Consider the following 20,110-nt stretch of genomic DNA (forward strand, 5'->3'; position numbering starts at 1 on the left):
CCTGTAACACACCTAGACAGGACACAGGGTTAGGGTTAGACAGGACTGGCTGGCCATACCGACCACACAGCTGCATCAAGACCCTGTAACACACCTAGACAGGACACAGGGTTAGGGTTAGACAGGACTGGCTGGCCGTACTGACCACACAGCTGCATCAAGACCCTGTAACACACCTAGACAGGACACAGGGTTAGGGTTAGACAGGACTGGCTGGCCATACTGACCACACAGCTGCATCAAGACCCTGTAACACACCTAGACAGGACACAGGGTTAGGGTTAGACAGGACTGGCTGGCCATACCGATCACACAGCTGCATCAAGACCCTGTAACACACCTAGACAGGACACAGGGTTAGGGTTAGACAGGACTGGCTGGCCATACTGACCACACAGCTGCATCAAGACCCTGTAACACACATAGACAGGACACAGGGTTAGGGTTAGACAGGACTGGCTGGCCGTACCGACCACACAGCTGCATCAAGACCCTGTAACACACCTAGACAGGACACAGGGTTAGGGTTAGACAGGACTGGCTGGCCGTACCGACCACACAGCTGCATCAAGACCCTGTAACACACCTAGACAGGACACAGGGTTAGGGTTAGACAGGACTGGCTGGCCGTACCGACCACACAGCTGCATCAAGACCCTGTAACACACCTAGACAGGACACAGGGTTAGGGTTAGACAGGACTGGCTGGCCATACCGACCACACAGCTGCATCAAGACCCTGTAACACACCTAGACAGGACACAGGGTTAGGGTTAGACAGGACTGGCTGGCCGTACCGACCACACAGCTGCATCAAGACCCTGTAACACACCTAGACAGGACACAGGGTTAGGGTTAGACAGGACTGGCTGGCCGTACCGACCACACAGCTGCATCAAGACCCTGTAACACACCTAGACAGGACACAGGGTTAGACAGGACTGGCTGGCCGTACTGACCACACAGCTGCATCAAGACCCTGTAACACACCTAGACAGGACACAGGGTTAGGGTTAGACAGGACTGGCTGGCCGTACCGACCACACAGCTGCATCAAGACCCTGTAACACACCTAGAAAGGTTACCATGACAACACCCTTAAGGACACCTAGAGCAGAAGAGAGAGAGAGAGAGAGAGAGAGAGAGAGAGAGAGAGAGAGAGAGAGAGAGAGACAGAGACAGAGAAAGAGAGAGACAAAGAGAGAGAGAGAGAGAGAGAGAGAGAGAGAGAGAGAGAGAGAGAGAGAGAGAGAGAGAGAGAGACAGAGAGAGAGAAAGAAAGACAGAGAGAGAGAGAGACAGAGAGAGAGAGAGAGAGAGAGAGAGAGAGAGAGAGAGACAGAGACAGAGAGAGAGAGAGCGCGAGAGAGAGAGAGAGACAAAGAGAGAGACAAAGAGAGAGACAGAGAGAGAGAGAGAGACAAAGAGAGAGACAAAGAGAGAGACAAAGAGAGAGACAGAGAGAGAGAGACAGACAGACAGACACAGACAGACAGACACAGACAGACAGACAGAGAGACAGAGAGACAGAGAGACAGAGAGAGAGAGAGAGAGAGAGAGAAAGACAGAGACAGAGAGAGCGCGCGCGAGAGAGAGAGACAAAGAGAGAGACAGAGAGAGAGAGACAGACAGACAGACAGACAGACACAGACAGACAGAGAGAGAGAGAGAGAGAGCGACAGACAGACAGAGCGCGCGAGAGAGAGAGCGCGAGAGAGACAGAGAGACAGAGACAGAGAGAGAGCTTTAGACAGTAGGTCCACATCTTCAATGCTAGGGGATAAACAACCACCGTACCTCGTCGGGAGGCTGTAGTTTCTTGGCCTGCATCTTCCTGAGGACGTCGTAGGCGGTGCGCAGCGCCCGCACCTTGGAGTGGCACACCTTGACGTAGGATGGCAGACAGATGAACCACAGGCCGTAGCAGTGGCGCAGCAGACACTTGGACCACATCTGAGGGATGGCAGAGTACCTCTTGGCTATCTTCTGAGACAACTTGATCTCCTGGAGGGGTTGGAGGGGAGAAGGGTTGGGACGGTCAATGTAGACGGGGATAATCAACACCAGGTCTGGAGAGTCAAAACACTTCTGGGACTTCCAGTAGTCAGACCTAAGACATGGGAGGAGTAGACTCTCTGGCCAATCAGTGACATTAGAAAATAAAGAAAGTGTGTATTGTGTGTGCTGACCTGTTTGGTGCGTCTGAACATGGGTGCGGGGCTGGTGGGGCAGCTCTGTCGGGCAGCCAGGCGAGAGGCAGGGGTCCGGAGGCCCTCCATGGGGTCAAACAGATCCAGACTCAACACCGGGAAACCTGCATAGCTGGGGGAGGCAGAACACACTGGGGTTAACACGCTGGGGGAGGCAGAACACACTGGGGTTAACACGCTGGGGGAGGCAGAACACACTGGGGTTAACACGCTGGGGGAGGCAGAACACACTGGGGTTAACACGCTGGGGGAGGCACAACACACTGGGGTTAACACGCTGGGGGAGGCAGAACACACTGGGGTTAACACGCTGGGGGAGGCAGAACACACTGGGGTTAACACGCTGGGGGAGGCAGAACACGCTGGGGGAGGCAGAACACACTGGGGTTAACACGCTGGGGGAGGCAGAACACACTGGGGTTAACACGCTGGGGGAGGCAGAACACACTGGGGGAGGCAGAACACACTGGGGTTAACACGCTGGGGGAGGCAGAACACACTGGGGGAGGCAGAACACACTGGGGTTAACACGCTGGGGGAGGCAGAACACGCTGGGGGAGGCAGAACACACTGGGGTTAACACGCTGGGGGAGGCAGAACACGCTGGGGGAGGCAGAACACACTGGGGTTAACACGCTGGGGGAGGCAGAACACACTGGGGTTAACACACTGGGGGAGGCAGAACACACTGGGGGAGGCAGAACACACTGGGGTTAACACGCTGGGGGAGGCAGAACACACTGGGGGAGGCAGAACACACTGGGGTTAACACGCTGGGGGAGGCAGAACACGCTGGGGGAGGCAGAACACACTGGGGTTAACACGCTGGGGGAGGCAGAACACGCTGGGGGAGGCAGAACACACTGGGGTTAACACGCTGGGGGAGGCAGAACACGCTGGGGGAGGCAGAACACACTGGGGTTAACACGCTGGGGGAGGCAGAACACGCTGGGGGAGGCAGAACACACTGGGGTTAACACGCTGGGGGAGGCAGAACACACTGGGGTTACCACGCTGGGGGAGGCAGAACACACTGGGGTTAACACGCTGGGGGAGGCAGAACACACTGGGGTTAACACGCTGGGGGAGGCAGAACACACTGGGGTTAACACGCTGGGGGAGGCAGAACACACTGGGGTTAACACGCTGGGGGAGGCAGAACACACTGGGGTTAACACGCTGGGGGAGGCAGAACACACTGGGGTTAACACGCTGGGGGAGGCAGAACACACTGGGGTTAACACGCTGGGGGAGGCAGAACACACTGGGGTTAACACGCTGGGGGAGGCAGAACACACTGGGGTTAACACGCTGGGGGACGCAGAACACACTGGGGTTACCACGCTGGGGGAGGCAGAACACACTGGGGTTAACACGCTGGGGGAGGCAGAACACACTGGGGTTAACACGCTGGGGGAGGCAGAACACACTGGGGTTAACACGCTGGGGGAGGCAGAACACACTGGGGTTACCACGCTGGGGGAGGCAGAACACACTGGGGTTAACACGCTGGGGGAGGCAGAACACACTGGGGTTAACACGCTGGGGGAGGCAGAACACACTGGGGTTAACACGCTGGGGGAGGCACAACACACTGGGGTTAACACGCTGGGGAGGCAGAACACACTGGGGGAGGCAGAACACACTGGGGGAGGCAGAACACACTGGGGTTAACACGCTGGGGGAGGCAGAACACGCTGGGGGAGGCAGAACACGCTGGGGTTAACACGCTGGGGGAGGCAGAACACACTGGGGTTAACACACTGGGGGAGGCAGAACACACTGGGGTTAACACGCTGGGGGAGGCAGAACACACTGGGGTTAACACGCTGGGGGAGGCAGAACACACTGGGGTTACCACGCTGGGGGAGGCAGAACACACTGGGGGAGGCAGAACACGCTGGGGGAGGCAGAACACACTGGGGTTAACACGCTGGGGGAGGCAGAACACGCTGGGGGAGGCAGAACACGCTGGGGTTAACACGCTGGGGGAGGCAGAACACACTGGGGTTAACACACTGGGGGAGGCAGAACACACTGGGGTTAACACGCTGGGGGAGGCAGAACACACTGGGGTTAACACGCTGGGGGAGGCAGAACACACTGGGGTTACCACGCTGGGGGAGGCAGAACACACTGGGGTTAACACGCTGGAGGAGGCAGAACACGCTGGGGGAGGCAGAACACGCTGGGGTTAACACGCTGGGGGAGGCAGAACACACTGGGGTTACCACGCTGGGGGAGGCAGAACACACTGGGGTTAACACGCTGGGGGAGGCAGAACACACTGGGGTTAACACACTGGGGGAGGCAGAACACACTGGGGTTAACACGCTGGGGGAGGCAGAACACACTGGGGTTAACACGCTGGGGGAGGCAGAACACACTGGGGTTAACACGCTGGGGGAGGCAGAACACACTGGGGTTAACACGCTGGGGGAGGCAGAACACGCTGGGGTTAACACGCTGGGGGAGGCAGAACACGCTGGGGTTAACACGCTGGGGGAGGCAGAACACACTGGGGTTAACACGCTGGGGGAGGCAGAACACACTGGGGGAGGCAGAACACACTGGGGTTAACACGCTGGGGGAGGCAGAACACGCTGGGGTTAACACGCTGGGGGAGGCAGAACACACTGGGGTTAACACGCTGGGGGAGGTAGAACACACTGGGGTTAACACGCTGGGGGAGGCAGAACACGCTGGGGGAGGCAGAACACGCTGGGGTTAACACGCTGGGGGAGGCAGAACACGCTGGGGGAGGCAGAACACACTGGGGTTAACACGCTGGGGGAGGCAGAACACGCTGGGGTTAACACGCTGGGGGAGGCAGAACACGCTGGGGGAGGCAGAACACGCTGGGGTTAACACGCTGGGGGAGGCAGAACACACTGGGGTTAACACGCTGGGGGAGGCAGAACACACTGGGGTTAACACGCTGGGGGAGGCAGAACACACTGGGGTTAACACGCTGGGGGAGGCAGAACACACTGGGGTTAACACGCTGGGGGAGGCAGAACACACTGGGGTTAACACGCTGGGGGAGGCAGAACACACTGGGGGAGGTAGAACACACTGGGGTTAACACGCTGGGGGAGGCAGAACACACTGGGGTTAACACGCTGGGGGAGGCAGAACACGCTGGGGGAGGCAGAACACACTGGGGGAGGCAGAACACACTGGGGTTAACACGCTGGGGGAGGCAGAACACACTGGGGGAGGCAGAACACACTGGGGTTAACACGCTGGGGAGGCAGAACACACTGGGGTTAACACGCTGGGGGAGGCAGAACACACTGGGGTTAACACGCTGGGGGAGGCAGAACACACTGGGGTTAACACGCTGGGGGAGGCAGAACACACTGGGGTTAACACACTAACACACACACGAATGCGCAGGCATGGACGACGCACATAAGCATGTACACACACACACACACACACACACACACACACACACTCGTTGATGTGACAAACGGGGACTTCAGAAAAAACAGCAACATTTGGACACCCCATTCTAAACATCCTACTGGCCACACGCATATTTCAGATTTACGGGATGCAGGTAACCAAGCGGTTAGAGCGTTAGGCCAGTAACCGAGAGGTCGCTAGTTCGAATCCCCAAGTTAACAAAGTGCAAAATCTGTCAATGTGCCCTTGAGCAAGGCACTTAACCCTAATCGCTCCAGGGTTGCCGTTGATAATTGTAGACCGTGGCCGTGACCCCACTCTCCGAGGTTGTCTCAGGGAGAGTTGGGATATGCAACAAACAAAAAACATTTACAATTAACACATGCGTATTAATACACACTTGTACATGTGTGAAATAGGACAAATATAAGCACCCACCTAATAATGATTATTATATGCACACAGTGGCTTCAGTACCTGTAGCAGAGTGGGTACTCCTCTCCATCAGGTAGATGGGGTAGTTCTGGGGGTGTGATGAAGACCGTGTGCTCGCTGCGCTGTGATTCGTCGATCTCTATCAGCCTGGTCTCATCTGGCTTATCGCTGTCCACCTGAGGGGAGGGACATGAAAACGTTCACGTGCTGGAAGGGAACTAGGCCTCAGTGTTGTATTAACAGCCTACCAAACAATGCAGTTTATCCACTAGTCAGTTCCTATCCTAGGAGATAGTCCTTCACTGTGTGTGTGTAGATAGTCCTTCACTGTGTGTGTAGCTAGTCTTTATACTAGGAGATAGTCCTTCACTGTGTTTGTGTAGCTAGTCCTTATACTAGGAGATAGTCCTTCACTGTGTTTGTGTAGCTAGTCCTTATACTAGGAGATAGTCCTTCACTGTGTGTGTAGCTAGTCCTTATACTAGGAGATAGACCTTCACTGTGTGTGTAGCTAGTCCTTATACTAGGAGATAGTCCTTCACTGTGTGTGTAGCTAGTCCTTATCCCAGGAGATAGTCCTTCACTGTGTGTGTAGCTAGTCCTTATACTAGGAGATAGACCTTCACTGTGTGTGTAGCTAGTCCTTATACTAGGAGATAGTCATTCACTGTGTGTGTAGCTAGTCCTTATACTAGGAGATAGTCATTCACTGTGTGTGTAGCTAGTCCTTATACTAGGAGATAGTCCTTCGCTGTGTGTAGCTAGACCTTATACTAGGAGATAGTCCTTCGCTGTGTGTAGCTAGACCTTATACTAGGAGATAGTCCTTCGCTGTGTGTAGCTAGACCTTATACTAGGATAATTTACATGTTGAGAACCACTTTAAAATAAACTGATGATTAAGGTTAGGTTGTACAGTGTGTGACAGTGTGATTAAGGTTAGGTTGTACAGTGTGTGACAGTGTGATTAAGGATAGGTTGTACAGTGTGTGACAGTGTGATTAAGGTTAGGTTGTACAGTGTGTGACAGTGTGATTAAGGATAGGTTGTACAGTGTGTGACAGTGTGATTCAGGTTAGGTTGTACAGTGTGTGACAGTGTGATTAAGGTTAGGTTGTACAGTGTGTGACAGTGTGATTAAGGTTAGGTTGTACAGTGTGTGACAGTGTGATTAAGGTTAGGTTGTACAGTGTGTGACAGTGTGATTAAGGATAGGTTGTACAGTGTGTGACAGTGTGATTAAGGTTAGGTTGTACAGTGTGTGACAGTGTGATTAAGGATAGGTTGTACAGTGTGTGACAGTGTGATTAAGGTTAGGTTGTACAGTGTGATTAAGGTTAGGTTGTACAGTGTGTGACAGTGTGATTAAGGTTAGGTTGTACAGTGTGTGACAGTGTGATTAAGGTTAGGTTGTACAGTGTGTGACAGTGTGATTAAGGTTAGGTTGTACAGTGTGTGACAGTGTGATTAAGGTTAGGTTGTACAGTGTGATTAAGGTTAGGTTGTACAGTGTGTGACAGTGTGATTAAGGTTAGGTTGTACAGTGTGTGACAGTGTACTAGTGTTCCACTAGCCAGAGAGACAGTGATGATGTAAAAACCTGCCAGATGCTACACATCCAAAGCTGCGTTTCTTTGTTTCTGGTGGAGAACATTGAGTTCAGCTGATCTGGACATGGAGCTCTCTGAGAGAGGGTGTGTGGATGTGTAATCCTGTCAGGGACACCACAGTGCAGTGAGGGTGTCATTGGGATAAGCCCTTCTGGTGAGTAAACCAGATATACTTAGGGTAGGGAAGGAGGGAGAGAGAAGGAGGTAGGGAGGGAGGAGGGAGGGATAGAGGAAGGGAGGGGGGGGAGGAGGGATAGAGGAAGGGAGGGGGGAGGGAGGGAGGGAGGGATAGAGGAAGGGAGGGAGGAGGGAGGGATAGAGGAAGGGAGGGGGGGAGGGAGGGATAGAGGAAGGGAGGGGGGAGGGAGGGATAGAGGAAGGGAGGGGGGAGGAGGGATAGAGGAAGGGAGGGGGGGAGGAGGGGATAGAGGAAGGGAGGGAGGAGGGAGGGATAGAGGAAGGGAGGGGGGGAGGGAGGGATAGAGGAAGGGAGGGGGGAGGAGGGATAGAGGAAGGGAGGGGGGGAGGAGGGATAGAGGAAGGGAGGGAGGAGGGAGGGATAGAGGAAGGGAGGGGGGAGGGAGGGATAGAGGAAGGGAGGGGGGAGGAGGGATAGAGGAAGGGAGGGGGGAGGAGGGATAGAGGAAGGGGGGAGGAGGGATAGAGGAAGGAGGGAGGAGGGAGGGATAGAGGAAGGGAGGGGGGGAGGAGGGATAGAGGAAGGGAGGGAGGAGGGAGGGATAGAGGAAGGGAGGGGGGGAGGAGGGATAGAGGAAGGGAGGGGGGGGAGGAGGGATAGAGGAAGGGAGGGAGGAGGGAGGGATAGAGGAAGGGAGGGGGGAGGGAGGGATAGAGGAAGGGAGGGGGGAGGAGGGATAGAGGAAGGGAGGGGGGGAGGAGGGATAGAGGAAGGGAGGGAGGAGGGAGGGATAGAGGAAGGGAGGGGGGGGAGGGAGGGATAGAGGAAGGGAGGGAGGAGGGAGGGATAGAGGAAGGGAGGGGGGGAGGAGGGATAGAGGAAGGGAGGGGGGGAGGAGGGATAGAGGAAGGGAGGGGGGGAGGAGGGATAGAGGAAGGGGGGAGGAGGGATAGAGGAAGGGAGGGAGGAGGGAGGGATAGAGGAGGGACGGGGGGGAGGAGGGATAGAGGAAGGGAGGGAGGAGGGAGGGATAGAGGAAGGGAGGGGGGGAGGAGGGATAGAGGATGGGGAGGGGGGAGGGAGGGATAGAGGAAGGGGAGGGGGGGAGGAGGGATAGAGGAAGGGGGGAGGAGGGATAGAGGAAGGGAGGGGGGGAGGAGGATAGAGGAAGGGAGGGGGGGGAGGAGGGATAGAGGAAGGGAGGGAGGAGGAGGGATAGAGGAAGGGAGGGGGGAGGGAGGATAGAGGAAGGGAGGGGGGAGGAGGGATAGAGGAAGGGAGGGGGGAGGAGGATAGAGGAAGGGGGGAGGAGGGATAGAGGAAGGGAGGGAGGAGGGAGGGATAGAGGAAGGGAGGGGGGGAGGAGGATAGAGGAAGGGAGGAGGGAGGGAGGGATAGAGGAAGGGAGGGGGGGAGGAGGGATAGAGGAAGGAGGGGGGGGAGGAGGGATAGAGGATGGGAGGGAGGAGGGAGGGATAGAGGAAGGGAGGGGGGGGGAGGGAGGGATAGAGGAAGGAGGGGAGGAGGGAGGGATAGAGGAAGGGTGGGGGGGAGGAGGGTTGAGGAGGGAGGGGGGGAGGAGGGATTGTGGAAGGGAGGGGGGGAGGAGGGATTGTGGAAGGGGGGAGGAGGGATATGGATGGGTGGGGAGGAGGGAGGATAGAGGAAGGGAGGGGGGGAGGAGGGATAGAGGAGGGAGGGAGGAGGGTGGGATAGAGGAAGGGAGGGGGGGAGGTGGGATAGAGGAAGGGAGGGGTGGGGAGGAGGGATAGAGGAAGGGAGGGAGGAGGGAGGGATAGAGGAAGGGAGGGGGGAGGGAGGGATAGTGGATAGGGAGGGGGGAGGAGGGTTGAGGAAGGGAGGGGGGAGGAGGGATAGAGGAGGGGAGGGAGGAGGGAGGGATAGAGGAGGGTGGGGGGGAGGGAGGGATAGAGGAGGGGAGGGGGGGCGGAGGGATAGAGGAAGGGGTGGGGGGGGAGGAGGGGGTAGAGGAGGGGGGTGGAGGGGATAGAGGAAGGGAGGGGGTGGGGGGATAGTGGAAGGAGGAGGGGGGGAGGAGGGATAGAGGAAGGGAGGGTGGTGGGTGTGGATGGTGGAAGGGAGGGGGGGGAGGTGGGAGTAGAGGAAGGGGAGGGAGGGGGGGAGGGGGATAGAGGAAGGGAGGGAGGGGGAGGGATAGAGGTAGGGGAGGGGGGGAGGGAGGGATGTGGAAGGGAGGGTGAGGGAGGGTAGGGAAGGGAGGGGGGGGAGGAGGGATAGAGGAAGGGAGGGGGGGTGGAGGGATAGTGGAAGGGAGGGGGGGAGGAGGGATAGAGGAAGGAGGGGGGAGGGAGGTAGGGAGGGGGGGAGGAGGGATAGAGGAAGGGAGGGGGGGCAGGGAGGGATACTCCTTTCCTCAGACTAGAGAAGGGGAGGGAAGGAGGGAGGGTTAGAAAGAAGGGTGGAGGGAGGAGTGAGGGAAGGAAGGAGGGGGAGAGAGGAATACTCCTTACCTCACACTAGAGAGAAGGAAGGGGTGAGGGGCTTTGGATGCTGGCATACACACCCCTCCCTCCCTGCCTCCCTCCCTGCCTCCCTCCCTGCCTCCCTCCCTGCCTCCATCGAAGTAAATCAAGGTGACAGTCTGAGCTGAGAAGAGTTGTCTTGTGAGTTCTACACTGTTAACAAACAGCTTGGCACAGCGAGTTACAACACACTCAATTACCTCAGGAAAACACCAAGGGTCATCTATTTCCCTAGCCACTGGGTTTAGCACCAGACACCAGTGTAATGTAAAGGCTACCCATACACTCCACAGATACTGATTACTGAATGTCATGTTTCACTACATCAGACATAGAGGACCACAGATACTGATTACTGAATGTCATGTTTCACTACATCAGAAGTAGAGGACCACAGATACTGATTACTGAATGTCATGTTTCACTACATCAGACAGAGGACCACAGATACTGATTACTGAATGTCATGTTTCACTACAGACAGAGGACCACAGATACTGATTACTGAATGTCATGTTTCACTACATCAGACAGAGGACCACAGACACTGATTACTGAATGTCATGTTTCACTAGGGCTGAACGATTAATTGCATTCGCGATAATATCGCGATTTGACTGAACGCGATTTTCTAATCGCAACGTGCGCGATTTGAGGTGGTCACGTGACGCGACTTTTCATGCTGTCCAGCGCAATGGCCTCTTGCTCGACGGAACAGTCAGAAACTGACACAGCTGATACTTTAATATCGAAGAGGAACAGCACGTCGGTGGTGTGGAACTATTTTGGTTTTAAAAAAGAAGATGCTGAGCAGCGTCAGGTGTTGTGCAGAGCATGCCGTGCTCCGATTGCTACTTCACGGGGTAACACTACAAACCTGTTTCAGCACTTAAAAAAATACCACAAATCAATGCATGACAGTTGTATGACCAAAATGCCGAGCATCAGTGCGCGAGACAAGCCAAATACCTCAAGACAGGGATCACTGACAGAAATGTTCGAAAGTGTCACTCCGTATGAACGTAATTCAAAACGGCACGGAGAAATCACTCGGACAATAACCGAGTTCATAGCCAAAGATATGATGCCTCTCAGCACGGTGACCAAGCCTGGGTTCATGGCATTAATACATACGCTTGAACTCGGTTATTGTCTGAAGCGTATTAATACATACGCTTCAGTTAGTGCTAAATACGGCTGCTAGAATCCTGACTAGAACCAAGAAATTTGATCATATTACTCCAGTGCTAGCTTCCCTACACTGGCTTCCTGTGTCCTGCCGTACATACCAATACGTACGCTACGGTCACAAGACGCAGGCCTCCTAATTGTCCCTAGAATTTCTAAGCAAACAGCGGGAGGCAGGGCTTTCTCCTATAGATCTCCATTTTTATGGAACAGTCTGCCTACCCATGTGAGAGACGCAGACTCGGTCTCAACCTTTAAGTCTTTACTGAAGACTTATCTCTTCAGTAGGTCATATGATTGAGTGTAGTCTGGCCCAGGAGTGTGAAGGTGAACGGAAAGGCTGGAGCAACGAACAGCCCTTGCTGTCTCTGCCAGGCCGGTTCCCCTCTCCACTGGGGTTCTCTGCCTCTAACCCTGTTGCAGGGGCTGAGTCACTGGCTTGCTGGTGCTCTTTCATGCCGTCCCTGGGAGGGGTGCGTCACTTGAGTGGGTTGAGTTACTGACGTGATCTTCCTGTCTGGGTTGGCGCCCCCCCCCTTGGTTTGTGCTGTGGTGGAGACCTCTGTGGGCTATACTCGGCCTTGTCTCAGGATTGTAAGTTGGTGGTTGGGGATATCCCTCTAGTGGTGCGGGGGCTGTGCTTTGGCGGAGTGGGTGGGGTTATATCCTTCCTGTTTGGCCCTGTCCGGGGGTTTCTTCGGATGGGGCCACAGTGTCTCCGGACCGCTCCTGTCTCAGCCTCCAGTATTTATGCTGCAGTAGTTTATGTGTCGGGGGGCTGGGGTTAGTTGGTTATACCTGGAGTACTTCTCCTGTCTTATCCAGTGTCCTGTGTGAATTTAAGTATGCTCTCTCTAATTCTCTCGTTCTCTCTTTCTCTCTGAGAACCTGAGCCCTAGGACCATACGTCAGGACTACCGGGCATGATGACACCTTGCTATCCCCAGTCCGCCTGGCCTTGCTGCTATTCCAGTTTCAACTGTTCTGCCTGCGGCTACGAAACCCCTACCTGTCCCAGACCTGCTGTTTTCAACTCTAAATGATCGGCTATGAAAAGCCAACTGAGAGACCTGAGCCCTAGGACCATACGTCGGGACTACCGGCCGTGGTGACTCCTTGCTGTCCCCAGTCCGCCTGGCCTTGCTGCTATTCCAGTTTAAACTGTTCTGCCTGCGGTTATGGAACCCCTACCTGTCCCAGACCTGCTGTTTTAAACTCTAATGATCGGCTATGAAAAGCCAACTGAGATTTATTCCTGATTATTATTTGACCATGCTTGTCACTTATGAACATTTTTGAACATCTTGGCATGGTTCTGTTATAATCTCCACCCGGCACAGCCAGAAGAGGACTGGCCACCCCTCATAGCCTGGTTCCTCTCTAGGTTTCTTCCTAGGTTTTGCCTTTCTAGGGAGTTTTTCCTAGCCACCGTGCTTCTACACCTGCATTACTAGCTGTTTGGGGTTTTAGGCTGGGTTTCTGTACAGCACTTCGAGATATTAGCTGATGTAAGAAGGGCTATATAAAATAAAATTGATTGATTGATTGATTGATAAACGTTACAGTATACCCTCCCGCACATACTTCAGTCAGACTGCCATACCGGAGCTGTACAAAAAGTGCAAAGAGAAAGTCGCCGCGGAACTTAAAACGGTGGAGTTTTTTGCTAGCACTACTGATATGTGGTCAAGCCGCACAGCTGAGCCGTACCAGAGTCTTACAGTCCATTTTATTGATGAAGATTTCAACCTCCGAGCTCGCTGCCTACAAACTACCTACTTCCCAGACGATCACACAGGGGAAAATATTGCAGCCGGCCTGAGAGAAGGGCTTGTCAGCTGGGATCTCCACGAGGAGAATCACGTCTGCATCACGACGGACAACGCGTCGAATATGGTGCTTGCTGCGCGGCTTAATGAATGGACGAGGCTCCAATGTTTTGGCCACAGATTACATCTTGCCATTGGTAAGTTATCGTGTGTGTGTGTGTGTGTGTGTGTGTGTGTGTGTGTGTGTGTGTGTGTGCGCGAGTGCGAGAGAGAGAGATGCGTCGATTAGTAAAGCTGAATATACAAATATATATAAAGAGTGCCCAACAAGATGGGGTTCTAAAGAAATGATGATTGCCAGAGTGCTTGAACAGGCCAAAGCCATTTCTCAGGTATTGTCTGGAGATCGATATGCACGCTCCCTTATCCCAACCTGGCAGGATATTGACGTGTTGGAGTCGATTCACAAGGCACTGCATCCTCTACTGGAGTTTACTGATGCTCTTTCTGGAGAGGAGTATGTAAGCATCTCCTACCTCAAGCCAGTTCTCCACCTTTTTGCCACATCAGTCCTGGCTGAAGATGCTGAGGACACTGACCTGACTAAATCAATAAAAACCAAAGTCCTAGCATACCTCAATAACAAATATGGAGACCCAAACATCCAGGAGCTTTTGGATGTTGCCTGTTTCCTGGACCCTAGGTTCAAAATACAGTACATCAGTACAGACAACATCCCTGCTATCAAGACTCGTCTGAAGACAGAGATAGTAGACTTGGCACAACGTACATATCATTGGGTAAATAATTATGTATTTCACAAAAACAAAAATTTTCTGTAAAATCTAACTGGAAAACTAATGGCTGTTGTTTTCATCTAATAGGAGAAGAGGTCTCGTACTGAAACTGTTCAGATGCCTCAAAGTGCACAGTCCTTGGGGGAAAAGACGAAGAGGTCTCTTGGCAGTTTTTTCAAGACCAGTTCAGCCTCTCCTTCTTTGCCTGTAAATCTTGAAGATGTCGCAGAGGCAGAGATAAACAATTACCTGATGACTCCTACCATTGATGGAGAAGATGATCCATTGGCTTGGTGGAGGGTGCACCATGGCACGCAAGTATCTTTGTGTACCTGCTACAAGCGCTCCCTCAGAGCGTCTTTTTAGCACAGGAGGGAATATTGTGACTTGCACTCGCTCATCCTTGAAGCCAGAAAAAGTCAATATTCTGGTTTTCTTAGCAAAAAACCTGTGAGCCACTGAGAACAGAACTGTTGGATAAGTATGGCTGGCAGTGCCATACTCGTAGTGAACTTTAGTCTGTGTGGTGTGTTATTGTTGTGTACTTGAGATAAGTGAGGCTCATCTATTTTATATTATAATATTCAAATCGTTTATAAAAAATAGTTTGTCTAAATTAAAAGTGCATTTCTCATTTTTTATTTATAACTTTATTTACTTTGATTTTACAAAATATTTTCAAAGCAAATTCCTTGTTTCAGTTGTGTGAAATGTTACTGACTTGGGAGCAGTAAGATACATACAATTTAAAATTATTTTTTTCTTAAGACTGTACCTTTTGCACACAGTGTTTACAAAGTTCATGCCTTTGTTTAAATTATTTAAATGCACAGTGGCAAAGCCACAGATGTTTCTGTAATGAGCAGTTCAATAAAAATGTCATTTATTTCAAGTCATACATGTTTGAATTTAATTCTAACAAATAGACCCAGCCTATGGGAAAGAACATTTCACACTAAATGTATATACTATTGTGTTGGTCATATTTAAATCATTCATTATGTTTTGTAGGGGAAAAAGGATAAATAAATTAAATCGCATATTAAATCGCAATCGCAATATTGGGGGCAAAAAATCGCAATTAGATTATTTTCCAAAATCGTTCAGCCTTATGTTTCACTATATCAGAAGTAGAGGACCACAGATACTGATTACTGATTACATACACACAGGCAAAGACCCAATGGACTACACACACCACGCACGCACACGCACGCACATGCACACACTAAGACCCAATGGACTACACAATTCGATCAGGGCTTCAGTACACTGACAATCCCTCTCCCTGGGAGAGACAAGAAGATACGCTTTAGAAGACTCAACTCTAATCCTCCACATCAACTCTACCGTCAAGCCTTTTAGAAATCACTGAGCTGCTAAAAAAGCCCTTCTCAGCTCAAGTCATTAAAAATTCAAGGCTGAACTCATTAGAGGAAAAACAGTTGGGGTTTTTCTACCACAGACACCACTGAAATGTACTGCTCTTAAGTCCTACTGCAGCAGATTGATATAATGTTCCACAATGAAACTTGGGATGATGCAGACTTGGTGTAAAGCAGAGTTGAGAGTGACTGGCTGTGTTTTAATAAAGAATGGAAGGTAGCAGAGTTGAGAGTGACTGGCTGTGTTTTAATAAAGAAGGGAAGGTAGCAGAGTTGAGAGTGACTGGCTGTGTTTTAATAAAGAAGGGAAGGTAGCAGAGTTGCGAGTGACTGGCTGTGTTTTAATAAAGAAGGGAAGGTAGCAGAGTTGAGAGTGACTGGCTGTGTTTTAATAAAGAAGGGAAGGTAGCAGAGTTGAGAGTGACTGGCTGTGTTTTAATAAAGAAGGGAAGGTAGCAGAGTTGAGAGTGACTGGCTGTGTTTTTCTACAGAAGGGAAGGTAGCAGATTTGAGAGTGACTGGCTGTGTTTTAATAAAGAAGGGAAGGTAGCAGAGTTGAGAGTGACTGGCTGTGTTTTAATAAAGAATGGAAGGTAGCAGAGTTGAGAGTGACTGGCTGTGTTTTAATAAAGAAGGGAAGGTAGCAGAGTTGAGAGTCACTGGCTGTGTTTTTCTACAGAAGGGAAGGTAGCAGAGTTGAGAGTGATTGGCTGTGTTTTAATAAAGAATGGAAGGTAGCAGAGTTGAGAGTGACTGGCTGTGTTTTAATAAAGAATGGAAGGTAGCAGAGTTGAGAGCGATTGGCTGTGTTTTAATAAAGAAGGGAAGGTAGCAGAGTTGAGAGTGACTGGCTGTGTTTTAATAAAGAAGGGAAGGTAGCAGAGTTGAGAGTGACTGGCTGTGTTTTTCTACAGAAGGGAAGGTAGCAGATTTGAGAGTGACTGGCTGTGTTTTAATAAAGAAGGGAAGGTAGCAGAGTTGAGAGTGACTGGCTGTGTTTTAATAAAGAAGGGAAGGTAGCAGAGTTGAGAGTCACTGGCTGTGTTTTTCTACAGAAGGGAAGGTAGCAGAGTTGAGAGTGATTGGCTGTGTTTTAATAAAGAATGGAAGGTAGCAGAGTTGAGTGACTGGCTGTGTTTTAATAAAGAAGGGAAGGTAGCAGAGTTGAGAGTGACTGGCTGTGTTTTTCTACAGAAGGGAAGGTAGCAGATTTGAGAGTGACTGGCTGTGTTTTAATAAAGAAGGGAAGGTAGCAGAGTTGAGAGTGACTGGCTGTGTTTTAATAAAGAATGGAAGGTAGCAGAGTTGAGAGTGACTGGCTGTGTTTTAATAAAGAAGGGAAGGTAGCAGAGTTGAGAGTCACTGGCTGTGTTTTTCTACAGAAGGGAAGGTGGCAGAGTTGAGAGTCACTGGCTGTGTTTTAATAAAGAATGGAAGGTAGCAGATTTGAGAGTGACTGGCTGTGTTTTAATAAAGAAGGGAAGGTAGCAGATTTGAGAGTGACTGGCTGTGTTTTAATGAAGAAGGGAAGGTAGCAGAGTTGAGAGTGACTGGCTGTGTTTTAATAAAGAAGGGAAGGTAGCAGAGTTGAGAGTGACTGGCTGTGTTTTTTTACCGAAGGGAAGGTAGCAGAGTTGAGAGTGACTGGCTGTGTTTTAATAAAGAAGGGAAGGTAGCAGATTTGAGAGTGACTGGCTGTGTTTTAATAAAGAAGGGAAGGTAGCAGATTTGAGAGTGACTGGCTGTGTTTTAATAAAGAAGGGAAGGTAGCAGAGTTGAGAGTGACTGGCTGTGTTTTTCTACAGAAGGGAAGGTAGCAGAGTTGAGAGTGACTGGCTGTGTTTTAATGAAGAAGGGAAGGTAGCAGAGTTGAGAGTGACTGGCTGTGTTTTAATGAAGAAGGGAAGGTAGCAGAGTTGAGAGTCACTGGCTGTGTTTTAATAAAGAATGGAAGGTAGCAGATTTGAGAGTGACTGGCTGTGTTTTAATAAAGAAGGGAAGGTAGCAGATTTGAGAGTGACTGGCTGTGTTTTAATAAAGAAGGGAAGGTAGCAGAGTTGAGAGTGACTGGCTGTGTTTTAATAAAGAAGGGAAGGTTGCAGAGTTGAGAGTGACTGGCTGTGTTTTAATAAAGAAGGGAAGGTTGCAGAGTTGAGAGTGACTGGCTGTGTTTTTCTACAGAAGGGAAGGTAGCAGAGTTGAGAGTGACTGGCTGTGTTTTAATAAAGAAGGGAAGGTAGCAGAGTTGAGAGTGACTGACTGTGTTTTAATGAAGAAGGGAAGGTAGCAGAGTTGAGAGTGACTGGTTGTGTTTTTCTATAGAAGGGAAGGTAGCATAGTTGAGAGTGACTGGCTGTGTTTTAAAAAAGAAGGGAAGGTAGCAGAGTTGAGAGTGACTGGCTGTGTTTTAATAAAGAAGGGAAGGTAGCAGAGTTGAGAGTGACTGGCTGTGTATTTCTACAGAAGGGAAGGTAGCAGAGTTGAGAATGACTGGCTGTGTTTTTCTACAGAAGGGAAGGTAGCAGAGTTGAGAGTGACTGGCTGTGTTTTAATAAAGAAGGGAAGGTAGCAGAGTTGAGAGTGACTGGCTGTGTTTTTTTACCGAAGGGAAGGTAGCAGAGTTGAGAGTGACTGGCTGTGTTTTAATAAAGAAGGGAAGGTAGCAGATTTGAGAGTGACTGGCTGTGTTTTAATAAAGAAGGGAAGGTAGCAGATTTGAGAGTGACTGGCTGTGTTTTAATAAAGAAGGGAAGGTAGCAGAGTTGAGAGTGACTGGCTGTGTTTTAATAAAGAAGGGAAGGTTGCAGAGTTGAGAGTGACTGGCTGTGTTTTAATAAAGAAGGGAAGGTTGCAGAGTTGAGAGTGACTGGCTGTGTTTTTCTACAGAAGGGAAGGTAGCAGAGTTGAGAGTGACTGGCTGTGTTTTAATAAAGAAGGGAAGGTAGCAGAGTTGAGAGTGACTGACTGTGTTTTAATGAAGAAGGGAAGATAGCAGAGTTGAGAGTGACTGGCTGTGTTTTTCTACAGAAGGGAAGGTAGCATAGTTGAGAGTGACTGGCTGTGTTTTAAAAAAGAAGGGAAGGTAACAGAGTTGAGAGTGACTGGCTGTGTATTTCTACAGAAGGGAAGGTAGCAGAGTTGAGAATGACTGGCTGTGTTTTTCTACAGAAGGGAAGGTAGAAGAGTTGAGAGTGACTGGCTGTGTTTTAATAAAGATGGGAAGGTAGCAGAGTTGAGAGTGACTGGCTGTGTTTTTTTGCCGAAGGGAAGGTAGCAGAGTTGAGAGTGACTGGCTGTGTTTTAATAAAGAAGGGAAGGTAGCAGAGTTGAGAGTGACTGGCTGTGTTTTAATAAAGAAGGGAAGGTAGCAGAGTTGAGAGTGACTGGCTGTGTTTTTCTACAGAAGGGAAGGTAGCAGAGTTGAGAGTGATTGGCTGTGTTTTAATAAAGAAGGGAAGGTAGCAGAGTTGAGAGTGACTGGCTGTGTTTTTCTACAGAAGGGAAGGTAGCAGAGTTGAGAGTGACTGGCTGTGTTTTAATGAAGAAGGGAAGGTAGCAGAGTTGAGAGTGACTGGCTGTGTTTTAATAAAGAAGGGAAGGTAGCAGAGTTGAGAGTGACTGGCTGTGTTTTTCTACAGAAGGGAAGGTAGCAGAGTTGAGAGTGACTGGCTGTGTTTTTCTACAGAAGGGAAGGTAGCAGAGTTGAGAGTAACTGGCTGTGTTTTTCTACAGAAGGGAAGGTAGCAGAGTTGAGAGTGATTGGCTGTGTTTTAATAAAGAAGGGAAGGTAGCAGAGTTGAGAGTGACTGGCTGTGTTTTTCTACAGAAGGGAAGGTAGCAAAGTTGAGAGTGACTGGCTGTGTTTTAATGAAGAAGGGAAGGTAGCAGAGTTGAGAGTGACTGGCTGTGTTTTAATAAAGAAGGGAAGGTAGCAGAGTTGAGAGTGACTGGCTGTGTTTTTCTACAGAAGGGAAGGTAGCAGAGTTGAGAGTGACTGGCTGTGTTTTTCTACAGAAGGGAAGGTAGCAGAGTTGAGAGTGATTGGCTGTGTTTTAATAAAGAAGGGAAGGTAGCAGAGTTGAGAGTGACTGGCTGTGTTTTTCTACAGAAGGGAAGGTAGCAGAGTTGAGAGTGACTGGCTGTGTTTTAATGAAGAAGGGAAGGTAGCAGAGTTGAGAGTGACTGGCTGTGTTTTAATAAAGAAGGGAAGGTAGCAGAGTTGAGAGTGACTGGCTGTGTTTTTCTACAGAAGGGAAGGTAGCAGAGTTGAGAGTGACTGGCTGTGTTTTTCTACAGAAGGGAAGGTAGCAGAGTTGAGAGTAACTGGCTGTGTTTTTCTACAGAAGGGAAGGTAGCAGAGTTGAGAGTGATTGGCTGTGTTTTAATAAAGAAGGGAAGGTAGCAGAGTTGAGAGTGACTGGCTGTGTTTTTCTACAGAAGGGAAGGTAGCAAAGTTGAGAGTGACTGGCTGTGTTTTAATGAAGAAGGGAAGGTAGCAGAGTTGAGAGTGACTGGCTGTGTTTTAATAAAGAAGGGAAGGTAGCAGAGTTGAGAGTGACTGGCTGTGTTTTTCTACAGAAGGGAAGGTAGCAGAGTTGAGAGTGACTGCCCTGTGCTTTTCTACAGAAGGGAAGGTAGCAGAGTTGAGAGTGACTGGCTGTG

At 50.7% G+C, this 20,110-nt stretch overlaps 1 protein-coding gene across 1 annotated transcript in view; it reads right to left on the minus strand.

The window, feature by feature from the left end:
• LOC311117498 (C-myc promoter-binding protein-like) overlaps nucleotides 1-20,110 on the minus strand; it is a gene marked incomplete at its 5' end in the record, with an annotated part of 105,202 nt that overhangs the window by 57,361 nt on the left and 27,731 nt on the right. The window contains 3 exon segments of the mRNA XM_084192421.1: nucleotides 1,798-2,004; nucleotides 2,190-2,322; nucleotides 6,099-6,232. Coding sequence (XP_084048547.1) covers nucleotides 1,798-2,004; nucleotides 2,190-2,322; nucleotides 6,099-6,232 — 474 coding nt within the window.

This window comes from Coregonus lavaretus (genome assembly GCF_964263955.1).
Source record: "Coregonus lavaretus genome assembly, contig: HAP1_SCAFFOLD_1015, whole genome shotgun sequence".
Classification (NCBI taxonomy): domain Eukaryota; kingdom Metazoa; phylum Chordata; class Actinopteri; order Salmoniformes; family Salmonidae; genus Coregonus; species Coregonus lavaretus.